General features: G+C 52.3%; 1 protein-coding gene across 1 annotated transcript in view; it reads left to right on the forward strand.

Annotated features, from left to right (window-relative positions):
- Positions 1–20699, forward strand: part of Camta (Calmodulin-binding transcription activator) — a 50711-nt gene extending 30012 nt beyond the window's left edge. Inside the window, exons 3-21 of the mRNA XM_018640117.2 lie at positions 5448–5651; positions 11299–11550; positions 13592–13801; positions 14348–15166; positions 15356–15922; positions 16129–16421; positions 16538–16696; positions 16985–17181; positions 17339–17492; positions 17569–17853; positions 17970–18103; positions 18726–18851; positions 18940–19053; positions 19206–19392; positions 19523–19583; positions 19670–19860; positions 19968–20279; positions 20410–20452; positions 20559–20699. Coding sequence (XP_018495633.2) covers positions 5448–5651; positions 11299–11550; positions 13592–13801; positions 14348–15166; positions 15356–15922; positions 16129–16421; positions 16538–16696; positions 16985–17181; positions 17339–17492; positions 17569–17853; positions 17970–18103; positions 18726–18851; positions 18940–19053; positions 19206–19392; positions 19523–19583; positions 19670–19860; positions 19968–20279; positions 20410–20452; positions 20559–20699 — 4449 coding nt within the window. The remainder of the gene's footprint in view (positions 1–5447; positions 5652–11298; positions 11551–13591; positions 13802–14347; positions 15167–15355; positions 15923–16128; positions 16422–16537; positions 16697–16984; positions 17182–17338; positions 17493–17568; positions 17854–17969; positions 18104–18725; positions 18852–18939; positions 19054–19205; positions 19393–19522; positions 19584–19669; positions 19861–19967; positions 20280–20409; positions 20453–20558) is intronic.
- The last annotated feature ends 3728 nt before the right edge of the window (positions 20700–24427 follow it).

The raw sequence follows: 24427 nt of genomic DNA on the forward strand, positions 1-24427 counted from the left end.
CTCGTCGTTCCTCTCCTCCGAAAATTGCCCGTCCCACCCGCGAGCAGAGCCGCTCCGGTCTTCTCGCTTGCCATAAACCTCTAACGAGTAAGCGTGATAAGATTCTTCAACGTTTGCCAAGTATTATCACCTCTACTCCCTGTCCGAGTACTTGAGGGATGTCGGAGCTGCTATCATCTTGAGTTCGGTGACTGGAATCATTCGGGTGCTCGCAGATCTTGTCTTCCCAGTCGGATGGAGATGCCTCAATTTCATCCATGGATTTCCCCGCAATCCGCAAGCTCGGCGCGTGAGGCCGGTGATATTTTTCGGTAATGTTGCGATTAGTGATCGACGGAAAGACAGATCGAGACCTGAACGAGAGCCTGACCTCGGGCGAAAAAAATCATCCATAAAAAGCTCGATATCCTACGGAGCCTTGGGAGCCCTTCGTTTATTTCTGCGTCTCGGCGAGGATCGTCGCAATGCCTCCCCTCCGTGCCATGTCGATGGACTGACCGAGTCGGGAATCTTTTCGCATCGAGCTGTCACCTCATTCGTGCATTCAGACGACGCGTCACCTGTCCGCGTTCCTCTCTCACTCCGACATTTCACAAACAATCTGGAACTGCCCGCCTCAAGGAATAGGTTGCCGAGCCCGCGGTCCCCCTCCTCGATCCGAGCTCCGGCTGTCATCCCAGAACACCAAAACCCTGTCTCTAGGCTGGGATCATATGCCAGTCATTATTCATGAATGACGGAGCTCATATCCAAATGATCGATGTAAGCTCGGAATTGTTTCAAGTCAACCGCAGTCGAAATTCCGCGCCGACGCTGAACACTCGTGTCGGCCGCGGGAAAACGCTGCGAGCTCGTACGTGCCACGTCGAGAAACGCCGAAACTCCACCACAAAGGAACAGAGTTTATGCAAATGGCAAATCATCACTCATAGCCATATACAGAAGAGGACGTGGGCTTCCCCAAGCTTCTCGCTGAAAGTCCCACCGCGTCGTTCCGACGGTTGCCCCACATGCATGCCGAGCATCAGGCCAGGGTGCGTCTTTAGTTTTTTTACGACGAACTTGATGAAAAACTCTGCCTTCACTTCGTTGAACATTTCGTACCTCTGAGCTCACGGCACGTCTGCCACGGTCGGCATGGAGAAACCCTGTCAACGGTCGTCATCGCCAGCGGAGACCGTAGGAGGAGATGCGAAAAGCCGAGATCGGTGCAGAAGGAATGGCCGATAGTGAATTGTGCAGGAGGAAGAGAGGTGTCGCTTGCATAGACGGAAACGAAACCCCCTGGTGAGCACCGGTAGCCTTTGGAACTCCGGGCGACAATCTGGAATGAAGTAAATCGATATTTGCCGCCCAGATATGCGGATCTTTGCGGATAGCTCCCGACCCAGACTCTGTCTTCGAGGGAGTGGAGGCGCAAGTCTTCGAGGCTTCGCCAAAGCAGATCCCGGCGTGCGCATGGATGAACATATATACGTGGCGCCGAATACGGGAAAGGTCGCTACATGCGGATACGAGACGGGTTTTCCGTTTTCCACTTCCACGAAAAATCCAAGCAGCGCGGGGATGACCACGCAAGGAGTGTTTCTGAGTGAGCCGACGAGCTTTCTCTCGATCAGTGAAAATGGCATCTCATCTCGTCTTCAGGATGGTTCCGCATCGGAAATTCGGCTCTTCGCGAGGGATCAGTGTGATTGGCTCTTGGATTCTGGAAAGCTCAGCAGTTCGCAGAAAGATCCGAGCGAGCGATTTGCATAGCGCGAAGACTGTACTTTGAAGAGCGCAAGAACGAGTTCTGCGTTTCCTCGCAGAGAGATTGTGCACACGGATCACGAATCGTTCAGGCAAGGTCTACCAGCATCGTGAGCGTCGGAGTTGGCCGGAGAGGCGACTGCGGAGGAAACTCGTTTTACCTCGAAGGAACGAAGTCGTTCTTGCGAGATTTCAGTCCACGGCTACCGAAGTAGGTCGGCTCATAGTTGGCGAGCGCTGCGAATGCGGAATCAGGGAGGGAGCCGTGAACTCATTTCTCGCGAACTGCGAATAGGTCGCATTCAAGGCTCAATGACGGAAAACACGCAATTCAGTCTATCCAAGCCCAAATCCACGCGACCCAGGAACCAAAAAGCCCTCTGGCAACAGCGGCCACGAGAAGATTGTCGACGCGGGACTCCAATCATTAACGAAAGGTGTTCACGCATTCTTCGGGAGCAGTGGTAATTACGAGCTCGAGAGAGGAACGGCTTTCAAAACTAACTCATTAATATCATCTCCGACGGTCTCGTCTCGACCCGCTCCGCTCAACATCCAGGTACTCCCATAGAGAGAGGAACAACAGCAGCAGCAGCAGACTCCCGCAAGCGGGGCAGGGAGCGTTGTGCGAAAGAGTTCTGCCTGTATGGGTGAACGCGACGATGAACAGATTCCTGATCGAATTCAGACTCCGTGATGAGCTCCCTGGACCAAGCGATGGATTCGTTCAGGCGGGGCTATTCAGCGATGGGCATTCGAACGATTATCTCGAACAGCACCCCATTCGCCGCTCTGAAATGCGCGTAACGGCTCGAAAAACGCTCGGGAGACGTCACTTCGATGCCCAAGATGGCGCGAATGGTGATGCCACTTCCGGAAACAAATAAAAATCTTCGGTGCTGCCGTATTCCCCTACGCAAAACGGCATCCCGCGCTGCGCGCCATGCCCTACATACAAAACTATCGTGGAAATGCCTCTGTCGATGTTCATACGATGTCCCGATGCTCGGCATTTTCGACGGGTTTCTACTCTTCTCCTCCGAGGACTCGAACACTTGTTTTTGGAGTTCGCAGCCCGCGAGAATAAATCGAACATCCGCTCCTAATTCGCCTGTTCGCTGAGACGAGCATGAGACAGCGCCTCCAGCAAATAGACAGCCTCTCCGATACGAACTCCGTGCTAAGCAGTTCTCGCGGTTTTTCCCGCGCCGTTTGTCGCTCTCTTCGGCGAGAATTTATTGACAGTTGCTTCTATCAGACTGCTTCTCAGAGACGAGAGCACCAGATTAATCGATTGAGCGGAGAATATCATCGGCCCTCACATGCATCCGTACAGCGCATACACACGGCTAGTGGATCGAGGTCTGGGTCTCCTACTAGCGTTCCTCTAGTCCCGCCGGTTCCATACCCTCGATCGCGAAGGACATTCCCCAGGAAAGTTCTGACCTTGTTCTTCCGGCACCCCGAATTCAGCTTGATTTATGCGTCGATTCCCACGCGAACGACATCATGCAGGGTGGCAGTCAAGCGTCACGGGTTAGCCCGAAAGAGCTTCTTCTGTCGTTTCTGTTGAGGGTGCCCTGAATCGCTCCCGCAGTCCAAGCTGACTCAATCGGGCGAGCGATCTCCGCTCCTCGCTGATTCTGCTCCGTTGGTCGGTGGTTCAGCGCACAAGTTTCGCGGGGGTTCCAATGGCGAAACGACTCAACTGTAAATACCAGAGAACAACGGGAAGAGACGTATTTGTTTCTCTCTCGCTGTCTTCCTCGGTCTCTCTCAGCAAAGCATCATCTCGGTGCGTCCGGTTGCGTCGAGTCGACTTCCGGTCAGATGCCCAGGATCTCGAGGGCCAGTTCCGCAGTATCTGCACTCATTCCCGGACTTATCTCGGGTGCGCGTCTCTCTAGATCCGCGGAAAGCCGAGGTCTCGGTGCGCTTTACGGGCCTTCCTTCCAATTCCAGCGGAAAGCTACCTCAGGGGGGGCAACGAGCTCAAGAAGCGAGTATTGTCACTGCGATACGGGAAGCGGGAGCAAAGAGCGGCGTCCCACTCGAGGTTTGCGCTCACGGCTCGCAGGCAAGTGATGGCAATGAGACCGAGGAACAGAGAAGAAATAAATCTGCGGATCACAAAACTCCTCCGGAGAGCTCTCGCGACCCTTTTCCGCAGCATAAAAAAGTTCCCTTACGCACAGAGCGGGAAGACTTCGCTCCACTCCGGAGCATCGCCGACGCGAGAGGGACATTTTCGGAAGATGGCGAAAGACTTCGGTTTCCCCCGGCCCAAGCCGAGTTACGGAGACTCGAACCCCGTGCGAAACGTTTCATTGACGATGAAATGAAAATAAACTATACGTCAGGTGGCGTAGCTGTTTCCGCAGCTGTCCAAGGTGTTAGCTCCGCATGAGCCGCTCACCAGCTGGCAAGCGAGTCGTTGTCATGCTGTCATGGTGCTCGACGACGACGACATCCATCGCAGTGCTCGTCGACGGCTTCAAGCCCGGCTTGATTCTAGCAAAACAACCGCGGGGCATCCTTACCGCTCTCATTCAATTAGGCATCGAAAACACCAACCCGGCCTCCGAGATCTTGCTGGTCGCCTTGAATCGCATTCCGAAATTACAGTCAAAACACGAGCTCTCGCTGCGGATGTGCGCCTCGTAAGACGAATTTGAGAAGCTCGTACCCTACTCAGCGAAATTAAACCTACTAATGGTATTTCCAACAAGACGAATAGAACGAATGTCCGACATTACCGCTCTTGGAATAGGCGGTTCCCTCGTGAGTCGCTCCCGCGAAGTTGGCTCCGAATATTCCGAGACGGGGAGCCCCACGGGGAGATTTCGAGCACAGATGTCGTATGCGAAATTCCACCGATCCAGGCGGCAATCGGATACTGTGTCGCGCTAATTCCACCTCGAAAAATGCTCAATTCTTCGGAACAGCTGATCTGGTACGTTCGGACGTCTCAGCGCACTTCGGCTCGTCTCCCAAGCGTTATACGTACGTACACCAATAACTGGTACTAGCACATCTGCTGGGAATAGAATCGTCCGAAATGAAGATTCAATGAGACTCCCTGCGAAGAGCACTCGATCTTCCATCCAGCTTGTCGTCATGCCGCCGCTTAATCGAGTGACTGCTCTTGATTAATGATCATCGCCCAGGGCCCGGAGACTTATAGAAGACAAGACGGACGAGGGACGGTTTTCATGATTTTTTCTGCCGCCTTTGTTGTTCGCACGGACTTTCTGTAGAGTCGAGACCAGCGCGGAAGAGGCAGAAGCCTTCCGGGGACGTGCGAGGCGCTCGCGGAATCCTTGGCCAACCTTCCCGGTGAATCGATGCAGCTGTCGGCGACCGGCTTGGTGACCTCGGGAATCCCAGAGTCTCTCAGCGCTGTCTACGTGTGAAATGAGCTTGCTTTCAATATGTCATGATAATATCTAGCTATGTTCCCGGAACACGATCGAGCGGAAGTTTAGCTGTAGTTCATCGTTGATGGTCTGCCGGAATCGAATTGACAATAATATTCCCTCTGTCGACGTGTACGATATGTTCTCGATATCTCAGAACAAATGGACAGTTTCCCGTCGAGGGAGGAGCGTCAATTTCGGGCTATGCGGGCATGTATCCGCCGAGTGAGTCGAAGTGGCAACGGTAGTCTAATGGGTTATGTTGTTCCGACTTTTCAGGAGATCGCATCGATCCTCATCAGCTTCGAAAAGCACGAAACATGGCTAACGAAAGAAGTTCAAATTCGACCTCACAGCGGCTCGATGCTCCTCTACAGCCGAAAGCGCGTCCGGTATCGAAGAGATGGCTACTGCTGGAAGAAGCGGAAGGACGGGAAGACGACGCGCGAAGATCACATGAAGCTGAAGGTCCAAGGAACGGAGGTTGGTCTCACATTCCTCCTATTCAGGGTTAGATATCGCTAGTTTCTCAAGATTCGCCGTGATCGCGCCGGCGTATCATCCTACTCCGCTATCGAAAGTATTAGGCAATCGAACCGCCAGACGCGGTCGCCCCCGGCTCGGAGCCGAGGATATTTCGAGATTCTGTTCAAGTTTCTATCGGATGTTCGCGGTGGTGCAAAGTAGGAAAGCGACTCGAGATCGGATGGAGAGTGCTCTGGTGGGGATGAAAAACGAAGCAGCCTCGAAGAGTGATCTAATCCTTTTTAAAATGCAATATCGTCCGCTTCTGTGAAGAGCTAAGCTGAGACGGCGGCAGCAGCAGCAGCAGCTACAGCCGACTTGCTGGTTCGTTGGACGGCCGATTGGCTTGCTGTGCAAGTGAGTGAACGAACGAGCGAGCGGGCGAGCCGCTGCGAGGGTGTTTCGGTTTTTCTTCCCTTCCGAATAGTCTCTTCCGGCGGCTTCCCAATCTTTTGTGGCTCTCGCTCCTCCTCATTCCTTTATCTCGCCCCCTGCAAGCGCCGCCGCCGCCGCCACCATCGCCTCCACCATCGGCGCCGGAACTCTCTCGGAAAGGGAGCGAAACTCCCTCCTCATTCCTGACACATATACTCGCAGACACGTACGCGCGTCCGTACATACGTACGCACGCACGCACTCCCGCGAAATGTTTCCGCTTCCATCTTGAATTTGGACCGCGCGGCCTGTTGAGTTCGTTCTCGGTTTTGCTGTCAAGTGTCGGAGAGTCGTTCCGACCTTCCCCGAGGTCATACGAGTCGTGACGATCGGAGAGCATCTGATTTGATTTTTATCTCAACGACGACGACTGAGAGGGTCGGAGCTCTCGTTCGGGTCGGGCTCTGTGTGCAGCGACCGTACGCCAGGTCTATTCAGAACGTGAGCGATTCGAAGCGCCGCGTCAAGTTTAATATATTCGCGCTTTTTCCTCGGCCGAGGAGGATTTCCTTGGGCGTGAGATCGCGTGTGTTTCCGTTCCCGCCACGGTTGTTCGCGTTTGTTCCGCCGCTGGGAGGGCATTTGTTTATTCCTGTGTCGGTTCGTCTGTTGCTGTCAGCCAACAGCCCCCCTCTCGCCGCCGCTTACGCCGCGCGGCTGCCTGTTGGCTGTGTGTAGTCTTTCTAATTTGCGCCAGGCTTATTACTTCATTCACTGACTGCCCGACACTCGCGGCTCTGGTTGGCTCACCACGTCTGCTCGCTAGGTCGGCGGATAACTTTGCCGCGCGGAAAACTGTCAGGGTGGGTGGCGGTCGGTCGGTTGCCGGCGGTCGCCTAGGGAAGCAGGAGGCTCCGTTGTTCTTTGCCGCGTTGCTATGTGCTCCATTTGTCTATTAAATTATGAAACAAGCTGAACCAACAGCTGGCAACGGGAAAAGCTTTGGCGGACATCAACAGCAGCGGCGCCGACTATATGCAGCCGACTAGCCCTCAAGAGCATAACTTGTCGTTCCCTCAGCATGTTGAGTCTTTCACGCTGTTTCCCTCAGTCGCAGGACCGAGCGCATGCCGTGAGAACATTTCAGAGTAATTTGCCTTTTCATCTGCAGTATCGCTCCTGCGCACAAAGAATAATAGGGTCGAGACCCGGATACCGTCATTCCGGCCGGATTCCACGGTGTTTTCCGCCTCGTGCGGAAAGTGGATACGCCGCCCGGCGTCCGTGCTTTGTTTGTGAATTTTAAGCGAGCCATCCGACGAATCGCCCCGGATTCGCGCAAGGATAACAAAGCGTGACGATAAAAGTTTCTGTTTAGGCTCGGCGGTACGCTACTCTGATCCGATTCGAAGATAGCGATGACCAGGAGGAGGATGAGTAAGCCAAACAGCGAAGAATTCGTCGAGCGGGCGAGAGAGTGTCAATAGGAATAACGAGCGAGCGAGAGAGGAATAACAGTGAGCACGGAGGCACTCGTCGATCGCGCAGATTCGGATGCTCGTGGAACGGAGTGAAGATTTCCAAGTCATTCGGTTTGATTATCTCCGCCGTCCGTATCTCGGTCTGTCGGTCCCGTGATTTGCACGTTTTTTTTGGGGGGGGGGGGAGAGGGGGAACAGTCGTCGACGACGCTGCTGTCGCTGATGACGTGCTTCAAGTTGCTTCTTGTTCGCCGTGTGAACGGGGAACTAATTTACTCGCCGCTGTCCTTTGCCCACTCTTTGAACAAATAAACGAAGGGAGGAGCGAGCCAATCCCGAACGAATCGATGGCCAAGGGAGAGTCCCGCGTTTTTCTCAAGCGAACATCACACAGAATGGTCTGCGCTCTAACCCTTCGACTCGGCCCGCGGCGGTGGTGACGTCGCAGCGATGATGACGATTGAAGGACGGCGTGGCGGGTGCACGGGACAAGAGAGAGGATCGACGAGGAAGAGAGCGCTGAGGGAATGACTAAGCCAGGCGCAGAGTGAGGAAGAACAACGCGACTCCGGGTTGCCTCCAGTAAATACGCTGAGCGGAGATTACCGTGGGTACAAATGTGAGAATGGTTCCCGGCGGTTGTAGAACGACATCGTTCTTGCCCATCCCGATTTTCGTCGCCTCGTTTTCTCGCTCTTCCGTCCGTCTATCGTCCCTTCGCCGATAACTCGGACAATCTGTGTTATCACTGAAACGGATCAGCATCCGAGTCGGCTTCCGGACTTACGAGCTGGCTGGCTGGCCGGCGTGTTCTTCGAGCCAAGCGCTCGCCCGCTTGCTGGCTGACTGCACATAACGATTCACTCGTTCGTACTGATGCCAGTCCTCGTCGGAGCACTGGTTGCTGCCTTGTGCGCAAAGTTTGCATGAGTCGAGATCGATATGTCGGCGGCTGTACGGGACTCGGAGGGAAGACGCGATCGACCCTGCGCGGCTCGAACGGAACGCGGTACAGTTTTCGATTTTCGGGGTCTGCCTTTCAGGAGCGAGAGAGGATTCATTCACGCGTTTCAACCACAAAGCCGCGACTTAGCGAGCTCGCTTCAGTCTTCGCGAGCCTGCTAAGCCTCCTAACCAATCGTTCCTCGAGAAGAGGCTCTGCTCGAGAGAGCACGGAACGTCTGAAGATTGTCCCGATTCCGATTTCCAAGTACAACGGAGAGCCAGCTATGTTCAAACAGGTCGGGGAATTTCCTCGGCGATTCCAGAGCGGCGCTTTCGCCGGTCTCTGGTTCCTGAGCTCTGCTCGTCCCCACAGCCTCGGCTGCGGACGGATCACTAGCGGATGCAGGCCCACGCAGCGGAAGACAAACGTAGCGGGAAAGTTCTGACGATCCGCACACAGATCCGCGGAGTCGCCGGGCTCCCCAGCTTGTTCCCCGTGGTTACGTAAAAGTGTTTGTTTTACCTCACCGCCATATGGAGCCTCGTAATATGATTACCGAGCCACTCCATTCAGGAAGTTCATGCTCGCGCCCCTCGTGCGACTCAGTCGGGGGCTGATCGCATGCGGGAATAAATACAGAGCAAAAACCACGGAGACAGTTGTTGTAGAACGGATGCAGAACGGACATGGAAAGGCAACAGAAGTACGGATCGGATCAGAAGAAACCATCGGGGGGAAGGCAGAACGAGTGATGAAACACTTCTTCGCGTCCGCTTCGACGGAAACGGCGACGACTTAGTCTCAGTGTGAATTGTGCCAACGCTAAACGAATTTCTCGTGAAATGCGTGGCTGAGCTCGCATCTTCTAGAGAGGATTCGGTGAGAATCGGATCGCGATTCCGGTCGGAGTTTTCAATAGTTGTCCAGCGGGCCTCAACCAATCGAGTCCCCGTGGTATTTATTCCCTGCATGGAATACCTACGCCAGTTCCTCTTCCATCGAACGCTACATACTAGAAACCCGAGGCCTGATCTCCCTCAAAATCGCTGCACTTTCCGTGGATAGTTTTCTTTCTTTTCCGGTTTTCTCATGGAAGATTCCGCCGCCGAGATAAGGAGAGGAGCGTTCTGATCTCTGGAAGGCTCCGGACTTGTGACGTTTCCGCTCGCGGTCGGAGTTCCTCGGCCGGAGTCGTAAACACAGAGAGCTTCGAACAAGAGCTTCGAAACGTTATCGATTTAAGCGCGATGATCACCTTGAAGGTCATTCCGAGAGATCCATGAACCAGTGAGCATCTCCTTGGAGCGGCAGGGCAACGTCTACGCGAGCACATTGACTAAAATTAGGTTCATGATTTCATCGTCTGCCCGCGGGATCGATGAGGCGCGATGAGGGAGGGGGGTCGAGTAAATGGGGAATCTCCGCTCCTTCCTCACATTCTCTCTGACCGAGGCGACCGATGAACGGACCGACCGTCTTACTGACGGGCCAACCACCCGCTCTGCCATCCCTCGATTGCATTCGTCTGCGCTCATAAGGTGAAGCAGTCGGCGCAGACCAAGTCGCGCCGCCCCTGTGAGAATGTTTCCTTCTCTCAGAAGATGAACAAACTTCAACTTGGGGTAGAGTCCTTGCCCTTGCCCATCCGTCGTCTCGCTCGATATTACCAGCGTCGGCGGTCGTCGTGGTGGCGGGGCGGCGCCGGCAGAAGCAGCAGCAGCGGCCATAGTGTGGGCGAGTTTCTCTCAAATAGCCAGCCATCTTCTGCTGTTGTCTGAAAGAAGAAAAAGTTCTTATCGACAGTGTCAATCGAGTCTCCTGAGGACACTTTATATTGGAGACGAACAATAAAAAGAATGAGCTGGGCTTCTGAAAATTCCAGCTGCCCGTCTGTGCTGCATCGAACCTCCTTCTCGAGGATCGGAAGTTGCAGTCGGAGGAAAGCTCTGGTGAGGGACGACAGACGCATCCCGAATGTCTCCTGTTCGGCGTTCGATCTCGCCATATCCCGTGATTCTGACTCCGCGAGCATCGTGGGGACAAAAACATCGATGGTTATTCCTTGGAGTGTCCGAGGGCGGACATATGAAGGCCTCCACCATCAGAGGAGCTCCTTCCGATCTCTTCCAATCGGACTCCTCGTCTAAGAGGGGAGATGGGTTAGCTTTGCCTTCGTTCTAGTCAAATCCTCGAGGATCACTCACTCAGTTGATGAACGCAGAAGCAAAGCTCTTTTCTCGGTCGATGGACGGCTGGAGAGAGCGCTTCCCCAATTCGTCTTTTATTCCTTTTCAATCCCATCTCCGGAGGATTCCTTTTCCTAATTCTCTCTTGGTGGGTCGCTTAGTCAGTAAGTCAGTCGTTCGACCGCTCGAGCCGTCGGCCGGCCAGCGAGTCGGTCAGTCTAGTACACGGCGACTGGCTGAAGCTGCTTGTTCCCTCGCGGGAGCAAGTCGCGCGGAAAATTGGGCGGCCAGTGGGCTGCCGTCGATCTAAGAGATCGACAGTAAAATAGAGGATTTGATATCCCCCACGAATAAGGCACAGCTGATGAGCGGAGAACACCTGACGAAAACTAGATTTCAATCAACACTGGAACTCATTGTCGGGACCGAGATCGACGACAGCCGTCCGTTCGTTCGTCCGTCCGCTCGACCGACCGATCATCCGAATTCCCAAAGCCTGATGGCAGAGCTCGACAGGAGAACAATCCTGCTCCGATCTCCACCTCCCATGGAGGAGGAGCGAGATGATCAGGCATTGAGGTCTGCTGGTGTTAAAATCCTATTGTTTCGAATTCCAGTGTATCTACGGATGTTATGTGCATTCGGCCATTCTTCCCACTTTCCACCGGCGCTGCTACTGGCTCCTCCAGAACCCGGATATCGTTCTGGTTCACTATCTGAACGTCCCGTTCTCCGACGACAGCAAAATGCTGACTGCCCCGACCCTGTCGTGCTGCGCCGACGCAAAAGAATGGACGAAGGAGGAACTTATGGCACAGCTGAAGCCAATGTGTAAGTACGCAGATATCGATCATGAAGACATTCGTTCGGTAATTCTTGCTTGCGGAGGACTGAATCACGGCTCGATTAATCGTATTCCCCGCTGAGCTTCTCAGAAAGGGCTTCGGAAATTTCTGTACAAACTCACACGAGTTGGTCACGATTCGTGGAGGAGTTCTCGGATGATTTCGTTTTTTCTTCATGGGACATTGAAGGATTTTCAGCTTCTGGACCGGGAAGGGATCTCCGACCGGGAAGAGTCCGACCAAGCCTCCCTTTTTAATGAAGTGTTCTCCTCCACTATTCCCGAGCGGAGATCCCTTGCATGCACACCCTCGGGGTAGTAAAGCTCATTTTATGACTTGCCACACCGCCGTTGAGAAATCGGATTTGCACCATGATCCCGACAGGCCAGATCGCTCGGCGCTAGAGTGGATTGTTTCGTCGCTATCCATGAGTTCTGCCCACTCAGAATCAGAACGCTGCTGGTCGAGAACCACGAACACTCCTCTATCCGTCAAGGGCTCTTCCCTCGATGTGTTTTCTCAGTGGCGCTCGCCCGCCAGTCGGCCAGCAGTGTCAACGTTCAGCAGTTAGTCTGACCAACAGAGCGTGCAGCTGGTGGGAGATTATGTATGTGCTCGAGTCATAAAACGGAACTCTTGTGCCTCTGGAGGGCAGGCAGCGAGCGAGGATGAACGAACGCACCAATTAAGTTGGACATGTACCCCGTTCGGCTTTATGAGCGAGCTGTTTACTCGGAGTACTCTTGCGGCGGCGGGCTTATAATACGAGAACGACGTCGACGAAAACTCCGAGCGGAATCCAAACCGCTACACGAGACAACCCTCCGACTCCTTGAGAATCAAATGCGGGAAACGTTCGTCTCGACATACTCCATCCAGAGCGATCAGGAGGGATGAAGATCGAGGAACCGATAACGGACAGGCGACGAGCAAAGACATTAAAGCCGCAACGGGGTGGTGAGCTGAGCCCCAACGTTCTTCAGGCTCGTCATGATCCTTTCCGGTGGGGACTCACGTCCCAGATGAGATTATTTTCCGATTGGACGTCGGACTAGTCTCCCAGCCACCCGTCCCGCCAGCAATTTTATAGATTGCTTGAACCCGAAACCACCACAGGACTCCGGGCCGGGCAGCGAGGATCTTTTCGTATCGGACAGCTGTCGTGATTTTCCAGACCCACCGCAGAGCTCTGTTCGCATCGTATAATATGCTCGCATCGTTTGTTTCCGACGCAGCCCCTTCGACTCATTTGCCACGAAGCGCCCCCCGTCAGTATCGACGTTTACTCAAACGATGCCACCGATTTACGTCAGCGCATTGATCGAGCGATGGTCCGAATCCTGAAATCCATCCTGCGACATTCTTTCCCGTTCGATGGCGAGTTCGCGGGGTCGGACGTCCGAGAGAACCCGCCGAATAATGTCGCGATCCGTCATCCCTCCGCATAGGGAGATACGGAGCGAAATCCCACAGAGAAAATCCATACGCAATCGGAAAGGGAGGGAAGAGACCTCATTCATCATAATATGATGCCTCACTCTTTGGGGAGAAAAAAAACAAATGTGTCTTCTCTCTCGGGCGCTTGTTTTATATGTTCGAGCTTCGGTGGGAATCGGGCTCCCTCGCCGAAATTGGGCCTCCGGTCATTCCCGATTCGAAATACGATGGCCCGCCGTCCATGATGACAGCGTAGGCAGAACCTCGGTCGAAACCTCGTCGCGTCCCGTATAGCTCGAGCTTTTCAATTTGTGCGGCAGCCAATAAATCTGGCCAGCCGTGCTCCAACGACGATTTAGATAAATTAAGCGAGCGGAACGACCTTGCCGTCGGGCATAAAAAATATTATTGCCAACCCATGAGTCTTCCGAATCATTGACAGCGAGCCGAGATCAATCAGCGGACGTTATACATTACAGTTTACCTCGAAGAAGATGAAGTCGAAAATGGGCTGAAAATTGCACATCAGGACGCCAAGTCGAAGTCCGACGACCTGAAAAGCGATTATAAAAATCTGAAAGAGCTGCGAGATGCGAAGAGCGGTAAATTTTTCAAAGACCCACGCGAGGTGAAAAAAGTCACCTCCTTGAATACTGTCGAGTCCATCGTTTGTCAACTGCTGGAAAAACAAAAGGAGAAGGTCAGCTCCCCGGACAAGGGTCCCGACTGCCCCTGCGACTCCACAACAAAACCATCCACGCCAAAATCGAATATCACCAGTCATCAGCCGAGCATTGTTTCTGTGCACACGCCACGCAGCGAAGCATCGATCCTACAGGTAAGGCGTGACATCGATCATCTTGCGGAAGTCCCGACAGAACCATCCTCAAAATAATCTGATGGCCGTTTCCGAACTGATTGCTGCTCTAGATCTCCCCCCTCCTTTCCTCAGCAAAATGTATCCCGGGGCCTCGGCACTCGTGACTTGACGCCTCCGGCTCCGAGAGGCACTGAGGCTATCTTGTCGGAATGGAGAAAACATTTTTTTCAAACCGCGGCTGGATACGAATTCCCACTGAATTTGTTTCACGATTTTCCACTATTCCGACCCCTATTCGAATCCCCTCGTGTTGCTATACAACCTATTAAACCTTTTGCCGCGAGTAGCGGATACGAGTAGCGATCATTTTCCACACGATTTTGTATCGATACCGCTGAAAACCCGAGATTCGACCAAAATGGACTTGATGCCGCTCCGAGTCAGAGTCGTCGATCAGGTCTCCGATTTCTCCCCGCTCCGGAGATTGAGGAAAAAATAATTAAGATGCCCATGATTTAATTTGTGCCCCAACTTTCATAATGGCCTCAAACTCGATGCTTCCAGATAACGACCCAGACAACCCCGATGAGTCCGGGGAGTACTCAGTCCATCACCGTCGTGAACGCCTCTAATGCATTCTCGCAGCAGAGTATCACAGCAAAGAAGATCGCGACGGGTCATCCGGTGCACCGCATCATATCCCCAAAAAATTTGACCTCGTCGACTATTGTCTCCGCCCTCCCAGCGAATCCAGTGACGTCATCGACCGCAGTAAAAACCGACAATAGGCTGATGAGCGGGCCGACCGTGAGCAATACGACATCTAACACGACGACCTCCATCGTTCCGTCTCAAATACCGATCGTTTCCTCGGCCCCGACGATGCCGACACCTCCGAGACCGGCCAGCGTTCTTCTGGCTCCGTGCAGACCTCTGAACGGCGATACGAGTCGACCGAGCTTCATTTTGAACCTTTCGCAACTCCGGGGTGGTGGGGGCCTATTGATCCTGAACGGGCCTGCGAACGCTTCGAATGGCCTCGCGGGCGCCTCGGTCACTCCTTTAACACTTGTCTGTGGGACGAACGGCCCCAGTCCAACGTCTACGGTCCCCACGCCTGCCACATCGGCTCCCATCGCTATGACAGAAGGAACTCTGACACGCGTCGCAGTTCAATCAAGTGCCAATGGACAAACGATTTCGATTCCGAGCCCCCCGGCCTATCCGGTCAGCGGGATCTCACCGGTGGGAACCAGTACCGCTCCGGTGCCTGCCGGACCCATTCAACGCGTCCCCGAATCGACTGTCCCGTGTTCCGTGTCATCTTCTGTACCTGATTATTTTGCCATCTCGCCAAGGCTCATTCAAGTCAAGAGCGAAAACGTAAGCGACATATTTCTCCTTGAAAAATATTTCCTCTTATATCCTGATCCCATTCGTCTGGAATCCTCGGTCGAATTATGGGGTCTGACCTCTGCATGTCGCAATGAAACAGAAATCCATGTCCCTTGTCGGGATCGCCATCTAATTACTCGCTGTCTGCTCGATTCTATTTCACTGCCTCGATTTCAGCCGATACATGTGAAGGCCGAGACCCCCGACTCGGCGTCACCCGTCGTCGAGGCCAAGCCCAGCCCTCCGGATGAGGATATGCACATGGATGACCTTCTGCCGATGTGTGAGACGAATCGTTCAAACAGTCCCCCATTCCCAAATCTCACGCCCACATCGCTCCAGCTGCCAACAGGTCCGTTGGATATCAGCGACATCTTCAACACCCAAGTACAAAACGGCGATTTCTGCGGTCCCAAGGATGACTTCATGACGGATTTCGGTGGCCCATCCGTTTCGTCCTCAGACAATACGCACACTATGCTGAAGACGGACTTGAAAACCGAGCCGCTCGATTTCGCGGATGTGCCCACCACTAGTTTGGCACAAGACCTCTCGCACAGCTCCGCGCACATGGCTGGGTCAATCGGCGATGGGACTGTTAGCGATTTCAACACCATGGATTTCATCGAGCACAACATCGGCGGGAGCGAAGAAGATGGATTCAACATCGAGACCTTCGACATGCTCGGGAGCGTGGCTACGTGGGAGGATCTTAACGACATCAATGCTCTCACGACCTCGCAGGTAGAATTCGGGTCTCCGCGGTCCGGATCAAGATGAGGCAGCTATTTCGGTTTCTCCGCTCTCAGCCTCGATGATTTTATTTGAAATTGGACTCCCGAGAGAGGATTATCTCAGATATATATGTAAATACATGTAAATGAAGAATTATCTCAAATTATTTGAGATGTCTCTTGTCGAGAGGAGCCCAACGCATTCGGTCGTTCCAGATTCCACCCCCTGCACTACCCTCGTCGAAACAGCAAAACTCTATGTCAGCTGGCAGCTCGCCTCTATCATCCGATACGTCGGCTTCGTTGATGATGCCGCCACCTCTGGCTTTACCTCCTCCGGCTTCCGACCTCTTAACGACGATGAATTGTGATTCGATACACAGAACATCACCGACCGACTTCAGTGCTAAGATGTTGTGCATCAAGATTGTGGATTATTCTCCCGACTGGGCCTACACTCCTGGTGGTGTCAAAGTTCTCATTGCCGGTGACTGGACGCAATCGGTCAGGTGAGATGAAAGGCGGGAACCGAATCGACCTCGCCTCGCCTTCGAGGTGGGCTGAGCTCCGACGAAGGATGAAGTCATAACATCGTTGGTAACTGAATTTCGCTCGCCAGCAGCAGTCACTTCTCAATCCTTTTCGACGGCATGAGCGTTCCGACCACTTTGGTGCAGAACGGACTCCTCTGCTGCTGCTGCCCGTCGCACGAGCCTGGATTGGTATCACTCCAGGTCGCAGTCGACGGATTTGTGATCTCCGACACCGTTAAATTCGAGTACCGGTGAGTCATGTTTGGCATTGATTCATCCATCCACCCCAAAAAATGATTCCGTCGGATCTTCAGAGTCGTCGAGCCTTCTCCCGGTGGATAGAAGCGGACCAGATGTTTCTAGAACTTTGTTCGCCAAAGATCGCCGAGAGAACATCAAGAAATAATTATATGGAAAAAGGCGTAAACATATACAGCGTACACAGGGGACTCTCTGATCACATCCCAAGGCCCCCTTACGCTCAGGTATCGGGGCTCTTTTCCTGAATCATTCCCATTGAACGTTCTGCGATTTTCCAGAGCTGGGGAAAGAGCTGCGAATCGTGCAAGCGCCCCTACGGATAGTGTGGAATCCAACGATGTCAAGAAAACAAGAAGTTGTTTCGACGTTGAGGAATCCGCTTTGAAATACTCACTCATGGAGAGACTTGAATCCATCGAAGCGAGACTCGCGATATCTACCGAATGCGAAAGTCCGCGGAGCCTTCTCGCCAAAGGTAAATCCTGAGCCTTCGATATCTTCGCCATTCGGCACGAAATCTCAAACCGGAGCTTCACCCCGCAAATACGCCGCATCAGGAGCCCACGACTCAACTTGATCGTGATGGCGACATTCCCAACGCTGAATTAATTCTGTTTTTGCAAAACTCGCAGCTCTCGCGGCGGGATCGTGGAATTTCGAACAGCGGATGGTTTCCGTGTGCTCAGGCTTGATGGTGTCACCGAGCCCCCCAACAGCCGCAGCAGCGCCGGTGAAAGTCACTGACTCGGAACAAATGTCTCTCTTGCACCTGTCGGCAGCCCTCGGGTAGGAGACTGATCCGTTTGGATTCGTCCGCGATTGGGGGAAAGCGATGAAAATTAAATCGAGTCACTTGCTCCAGGTACACAAAACTGATCTCGGTTCTATTGCGATGGCGCGAAGAGAATCCGTCGCCCCTAATTGAAAGCGAAGTGGACGCATTGAATCGAGATTTCTATGAGAATACGCCTCTGCACTGGGCTTGCGCTAAGGGACACAGAAAATCCATTCAACAATTGCTTTCATGGAACCCTGCTGCGGCCAAAGTTTTCAACTTGGAAGGAGACAGGCCTGGGGATTGCGCTCGAAACCACGAGAGCCAAGGCACTTCGAAGCAGTCCGTACAGATCTTCGATTCGAAGTCGAGGTGAGGCAACGACGGAAGTCAAATCCAGAGCGAAAGTTCGAAATTATTATCGGAGAGAGTCTGCGTTGGGCTTCCCACTAAGCTAGAAATTTCCTCAGCATTGTTAACTTCGGAAGACGTGCCGCGAAACGTCCATCCGCGACACCGCTGCGAGCTCTCCTGAGTCTTTCGCTGAAATCACCTGGCGACCATGGATTGTGCGAAGCGGACAAGAACGCTCCGGGAAGTGACTCCAACGGCGATGTCGTCGGTAAGCGGGATAGAGACTCTCTAAAGGTCTTTGACTCAGTCCGAGAGTGTTGCAATGGTCGCCGACAAAATCACTTCTCGTTCCTGGAGGAGCCTGGAATTGAGAATGATTTTCCAATTCCCTCGGGTTGATCCCCCAGCATGCCCCTATCCTGTCGGGATATCGCGGGCGTTTTGACTTCCCGAATGCTTATCATATTTTCATTTTCAAGTTCATTCCCATTTTCCTTTTTCTTTAGTTTCGCTGTTTGTTTTCTGCACCCATTGATTGACGTGGGACCGAGCTCAGAATCCCACGAGCTTCGTCGCAGCACTGGCTTGAAACGAGGGAAGAACGGCTTCTCTGATCGGGTGGTACCTTACCGACCTCAAACCTTGAGGTAAGGCACTTTTATCAGAGAAGTCGTTGCCGGAAAATCACAGCAAACGCTGCTCTCACTCAAAAGGTAATCGTCGGGCGCACTCCTCCCCATCCTGTCTTGAAAGTGTCGCTCCAGGAATCTTTGCGTTTATCTCTCGCCCGTTCCGCTATGGAGGTGTGCCTGTCCGGTCCAATCGTCGGAGAAAATTGGAATCCGCCAAGCCTAGAAGCAAATGATCAGCATGAAATATCGCTCTTGCAGATTCATCATCGAAGAGTCCAATCGTAGACGTGGTGAGCATTTCGGAAGACGAAGAGGTTGACGATACGGCTGCTGTTAGTCCGATCGGACCCACTTCATCCAACCGTGAACTGCTTGACGTCAAAGGTTCGATCAGATATCGCTCTGTACTAGCTTTCTGGAATTAGGGGGTGGCGAGTGGCAAACATTCGGCCTAATCCTATGATTACCGCAGGTCTGAGCTCAAAACAACAACGCGTCTTCAACATATGCCTTTATGCAGATGAAGAAGAGAGAATTTTGAATTTGGCCCAGCAAATTATAGCTGCTCTTCCCGAGCGCATCAAAAGTGAGCGAGCAGCATTCGTAGAGAGAGAAATTGTGCGGATTATGAGATGAATTGCTCGAATGAGTTAGACGTGCTGCCCGATGGGAGCGATGCGAGCCGTCTGCTAACCATCATCATTTCATAATACATATTCGCATAACTCTCTGAAGCAGGTCACGTCCAGGATTACGAAGATGAAGATCAGAGGACGTGTTGCAATTCTCCCATTCGACTAGATTCCCCCATTGATCCCAGAGAGGAAGAGCTCCTCGTCGAGGAGTTCGAGGCGTCGTTGGAAGAATCGACGTCTAGTCTTTTCTCGGACAACTTGCAGTTCGACTTGACCGAACAAAATTACCGGTGAGCAGCTTCTACCTTCCGGTCAGCCATTCCTAAGAAAAGCGATTCCCACATTTGGGCATTATTCACGCATGTATAAAATCAAGATTCTGACTGACGATCCTGATCTACGATGCGACGTTCTCGGCAGACTCACCGATGATGACCCCACCACCTCATTACCTTCGTCGTCGACTTGCCCTCGGTCACCGGTGAGCACAACCTTTCTTGATGCTGGATTCACAAGGCAGACTTGAAAATCGGCGTCTCATTGACCCCCCCCCCAAATCGGTTGCAGGCGTCCGACGAAATAGTGGAGCACGATTTCTCGAAGTTGAACCTATCCGATGCTGAGCAACGGGAGTTGTATGAAGCCGCGATAACAATCCAGAAGGCATTCCGATCTTACAAAGATCGGAAAATATCCGAGCACCAAGAAGCGGATCACAAAGAACGCGAAGCGGCCGTCCTCATCCAGAACTATTATAGGTCAGCGTCGTCACCATTCGTGATGCAGCAAAGATCTTTCATTTACTTTTCCCCCAAGAAGCTCGTTATCGAGTCACCACAAATTATCCAGAGCTACTTCTCCACAGACGCTACAAGCAATACTTGTACCACAAGAGCAAGAGCAGCGCCGGATATTTCGATGTCCCTTTCTCTCCGGACTCGGGATTTCCCGACGCGGAAACGAGCAAGCGCTTGAAAATCGACACGAAAGAAACATCGCTGAGCTCTACAGTTGAGCATGACCTCGACCGAATTTTCGGCAGCTCAGCGTCAACGAGTTCGAATATCCAAGAGACTCCGAGCACTTCGGGAGTGAAGAAACAACCTCCGACTCAGAAGAAGGAGACCCAGGCAGCCAAAAAAATACGCGAATTCCTCAGAAAGAAGTCCCAGAACGGGTGAGCCTCGGTCTGAATGCCATTTCGTCGATGATCCCCATTTCAAGTCAGTGTATACCAACCCGCCTCAGTCAGAAAAGCGGTTCACAGCCGCTAAATCGGCTCTCAACAAACGCCATTCACTTCGCAGGATGGCTACGCGGAGTTCGTGGAACCATAAACCCGGGAAAGAGGTAAGCGGGTTCGCTGGATTTTTCCACATGGAAGACGGAATGCTCTTTATTTCGGGACCGGGTTTCGATATTCAAGACATGACTAAAGCTTTATTTTCTTCGACAGGAACGGGCTACGTCAGCCGCTCCGAAACGTCAAGAGCGAAGTACGCCAATGGCTGGTGCCAGCCGGACACATATGAAAGTTTACGGTGGTCTTCGAAGCTCGAAGTCTCAGAAAGGATCTCGACGCTCTGGCGCAATCTGATGTCCCGGCTCCTGAGTCGGCGTGAAACCTGATAATTTTCTCAACCCCTAGCAATCCACGTTGTTTTTGTCTAGCAAATCATATCGTAAATTGGAAGCAAGCAAGCGAGCTCAATCGGGCTTGCCTCTTAGTCCGCTACCTGAATCTGAGGGCTCAAGGTCGTTGCGCTACCCTCGGCCCTCACCCTCTGAACCGGAACGAAGGATCGTCTCTCAAAACGTCCGACGGAGCTGACGCAACGTCGGCGATTCCTCATAGCCTCGAAACACGATTGGAAGATGTGCTCTAATCCGTATGCCTTAGCCAAGTCAGAGGGCTATGATGAGGTTGATGATCAGCGGCGCCAAGACATCGACGTCCTGCCGGTCGAGTGTGAAGCATCAATCTGATATCACCCGAATCACCTACATACCATTAATTCACTCTGCGTATAGCAGTGATTATCGCTACTTCCAAGCAGAGTACCCAAGATATCTTTTGGAGATTTCCAGCCAAGACAATCGATACATTGATTATTGAGAAAATTGCTTATGTTGTTGATGGCATTGTACCTTTCGATGCGCATTATATCGATCTGCTTCTGTGCCTGTTAAGAAACCAAGTGCTGGTACTGTTCATCGACTTAGAAGGGTCACTCGACGGAGCACGCTCGGTGCACTTGTAGTGATCAGGACGCCTTGAGCTCTGGTTCTATCGGATCGAGCTCGTTCCGGAGTCCATCGCCCGCATGGAAATGGTGTGGACGGGCGGCGTCGACTCGAATCATAGGGTATTCAGCATCTTTGAATCTCAGCTTCGTTGTACCTCTCCTAGAAATATTTAGACAGGAATAGGTCGAATACGGTATTCAAATTCCTTGCTCCCAAGTCAACGTGACGGAAACCTCCCTGAACTTTCGGACGCCTGAGGTACAAAACAACGCATGTAGGGCTCGAGCTTGGCAGAAAATCCCCATTTGGCAGTCCGTGAAAGATCCGCGTTCGTGTCGCGACTCGGTCGTGAGATCTCATCATGGTCGTCTTCTCTACGCCGATAGGGAATGAAGCGATAATTTCCGTGATGGAATGTTAGTGGGTATCGCTCCGAGAGAGATCCGCTCGTCAGGACGAGGATATCCGTCTCAGCCGGCTCGAGTTAGGCTGTCACCCATTCAGGAGAAGAGGAGACTCGATCGAGTTTGAAGTCCTGAATCGGAATATCCATCCGATCACGAACTATCGAAATTTGATGAGACGGCCTAGAACATGGCACTCCTTGAATATTTCCCAAGCAACCTAGACTAGAATAGAGACGCATCAGTCGAATACCATGGTACAACAAATCATTCTCTCTGTGAATATACATCAGTAAACTTGGATGATCAGAGAACGAATAATATTACAAGAGTAATAATAATCGACCTGAAGCCTCGTGTGACTACGAGAATAATTTTTGCAGAGTTGGTCTGAGTTGCTGTGTACTTTTGTTGAGCATACAAGTATTTTGAACGCCTTCCCATCCCCGAAACTCTATTGTCGACCCTTGATTCTCGCGTCACGGCGGTCTGGAAGCGCTCACTCCTGTTGCTGAGGAATCCTCCTGTGGAGAAGCAGCACCTTCTCACCAAATGTCATTAAACAGAGACGGAGGAAGAGGGGTAGATTCCCGTCGGTATTCTCGAAACTTTTTCGAAACCTCAGTTTGATTGGTCTGACCGAATTCGACCCGGTAATCGGTTGTAGACACGTTTCGTGACGAGGGAGGAACTATTGTTGCAGCCGTCGTCGTTGTTGTTGTTGAAATGTTTCGGCGTATGTCGGAGCGGAAGGTTTAATTAGCATTGAATGTATAAGCGTATTTAGAGCGAAAAACAAGATCAACAACATTCGATCCACATGTTTGGAGAGCCAATGTCGCGCGCACAAGGTCTCCGCCGTGGCAACCTGATGATAATAAGTCGTAAACTCGATTACTCGTTTAATTCAGACTGTCTATCTATTGATCAAGTCATTAGTCTATACATTATATTTCCGATCACCTTTCAACTCTGTACCCACAGATCTGCAATGAGATCTAATGAGACTATTTAAGGGATAGTTATCGATTCAAGAGATAATCTATAGTCACGACGTCATCGATGAGGCATCGAAATTAGATGGAGGAGATGAGGCGAGGAAGAAATGAGAGAGAAAAAGCAATCCCGAGTCGTAGTCGAACGCAAAGGAGAATGAATCCTATTCGGCGAATTCAGCATGTCGTATGATATCACTCTGATACGCCGGGCCATACGAGCCGATCCCAATGGTCGGTAGCCCTCGAGATCGGTCCCTAATCGTCTCACGCGAGGCAAACGCGACCGCGGTTCGGACCTGATCATACGGCTTATGTTAAATCTATCAAGCCATCGGATGATGTCCGAATTGTTCGTCGAGAGCGTGGAAGCGGGTACGGCATCGAGATTCCGGAGTCATAGAACTTCCAACAAGCAGACGCAAAGATCCCTGTCGTGCCAAATCCCAATCAGAACGTGACCTGAAGTCGAGGCAGAAATTGATTCCGTTCGAAAGTGTACAATTATTCCTGGCTGAACGAAAGTTCGGCCATTCGCCTGGCGACCCTTATTGAGCTGTGACGGCTGATCGAGTCCAATCGGTGATGGATGGTCGGGGAAACTCTAAGAGAACTGGCGGCTGACATCCACTACGTTTACAAGATTCTATCCTCTACTGCGATACATGTTGAAGCCTCCGAGTTCTCCCGTCCCGTTCTCGGGCCTGTTCCCGATGACGCGGGGATCATGCGGACGCCATAGGGTATAAGAAGCGTGGCTATTTCAACTCGCGATTCCGGGACCGATGCCCCAGAGCTGGGCTTCTATGCCGAATGACATCAATCATCAGGGCCTATCTCTCTTATGCACGCCGCATCGGTCCCCGAATCCCGAAATCGATGTTTTAGGTGTGTGAGAAAGGAAAAAAAATGAAAAAATCGTTCAAACCAGTTTCTCAAAGAAGGAAACGACCCATAGTTTTGAGAAGGTCCAACACCTTTGCGTCGTTTTGAGAACTGTCACTGTGTAGACAATGTAATGTGTTTCTCGGTCGCTACCGGTGTCGTCACTGCAGTTTCATATTGCCTTCACTCAGCGTAAGTTCACTGCTCTGCAAAACAATCATGTTTCTCGGTGAGAGGGAATCGTTTCTTGGAGGCTCTGCTAGCAAGTTCTTCTTTGTGTCTGCTCCAACTCGGCGCCGTACCTCTGAAGCACCTCGTCAAAGCCTGCGGAGTGCAGGTGTCGCTCTCGCAGGTCCCGTGTTTCACCAAGAGTTTGAGAAGTCTTTTGTGTGCCACCGACATCGAGAGCTATACTGCCAAAGGGTTTGCCCGTGATATCCTTTTTCGCAATCGAGCTACGACATGACCCTCCATAAACTATCGGGGATGTGCTGGTCTCGAAGCGTTGTGTGCACTGATCAGCCGGAAAGATTGACCTTTGCGCGACGAAATTGATTTTGCAGACTTCGATTTGGTATATTATTATCCGAGAAGAGCTAAGGTTCGGATGAGCATCGACTCTCTACTAGGAGCGTAACTATGATCGACACCATTCCTCCGTCTTAACATTCTGATGTAGGCCACCTCACACCGACTCCATTCAAGGCGAGAAGAAGGTGCTCCCGGGGACACTTGCTGGAGAACCGGGCACGTCGACCGCGGAAAATGATATTGTTCGAAGCTGGAAGATGACG

Source organism: Galendromus occidentalis, unplaced genomic scaffold (genome assembly GCF_000255335.2).
Source record: "Galendromus occidentalis unplaced genomic scaffold, Mocc_1.1 scf7180000077475, whole genome shotgun sequence".
NCBI classification, from domain to species: Eukaryota; Metazoa; Arthropoda; class Arachnida; order Mesostigmata; family Phytoseiidae; genus Galendromus; species Galendromus occidentalis.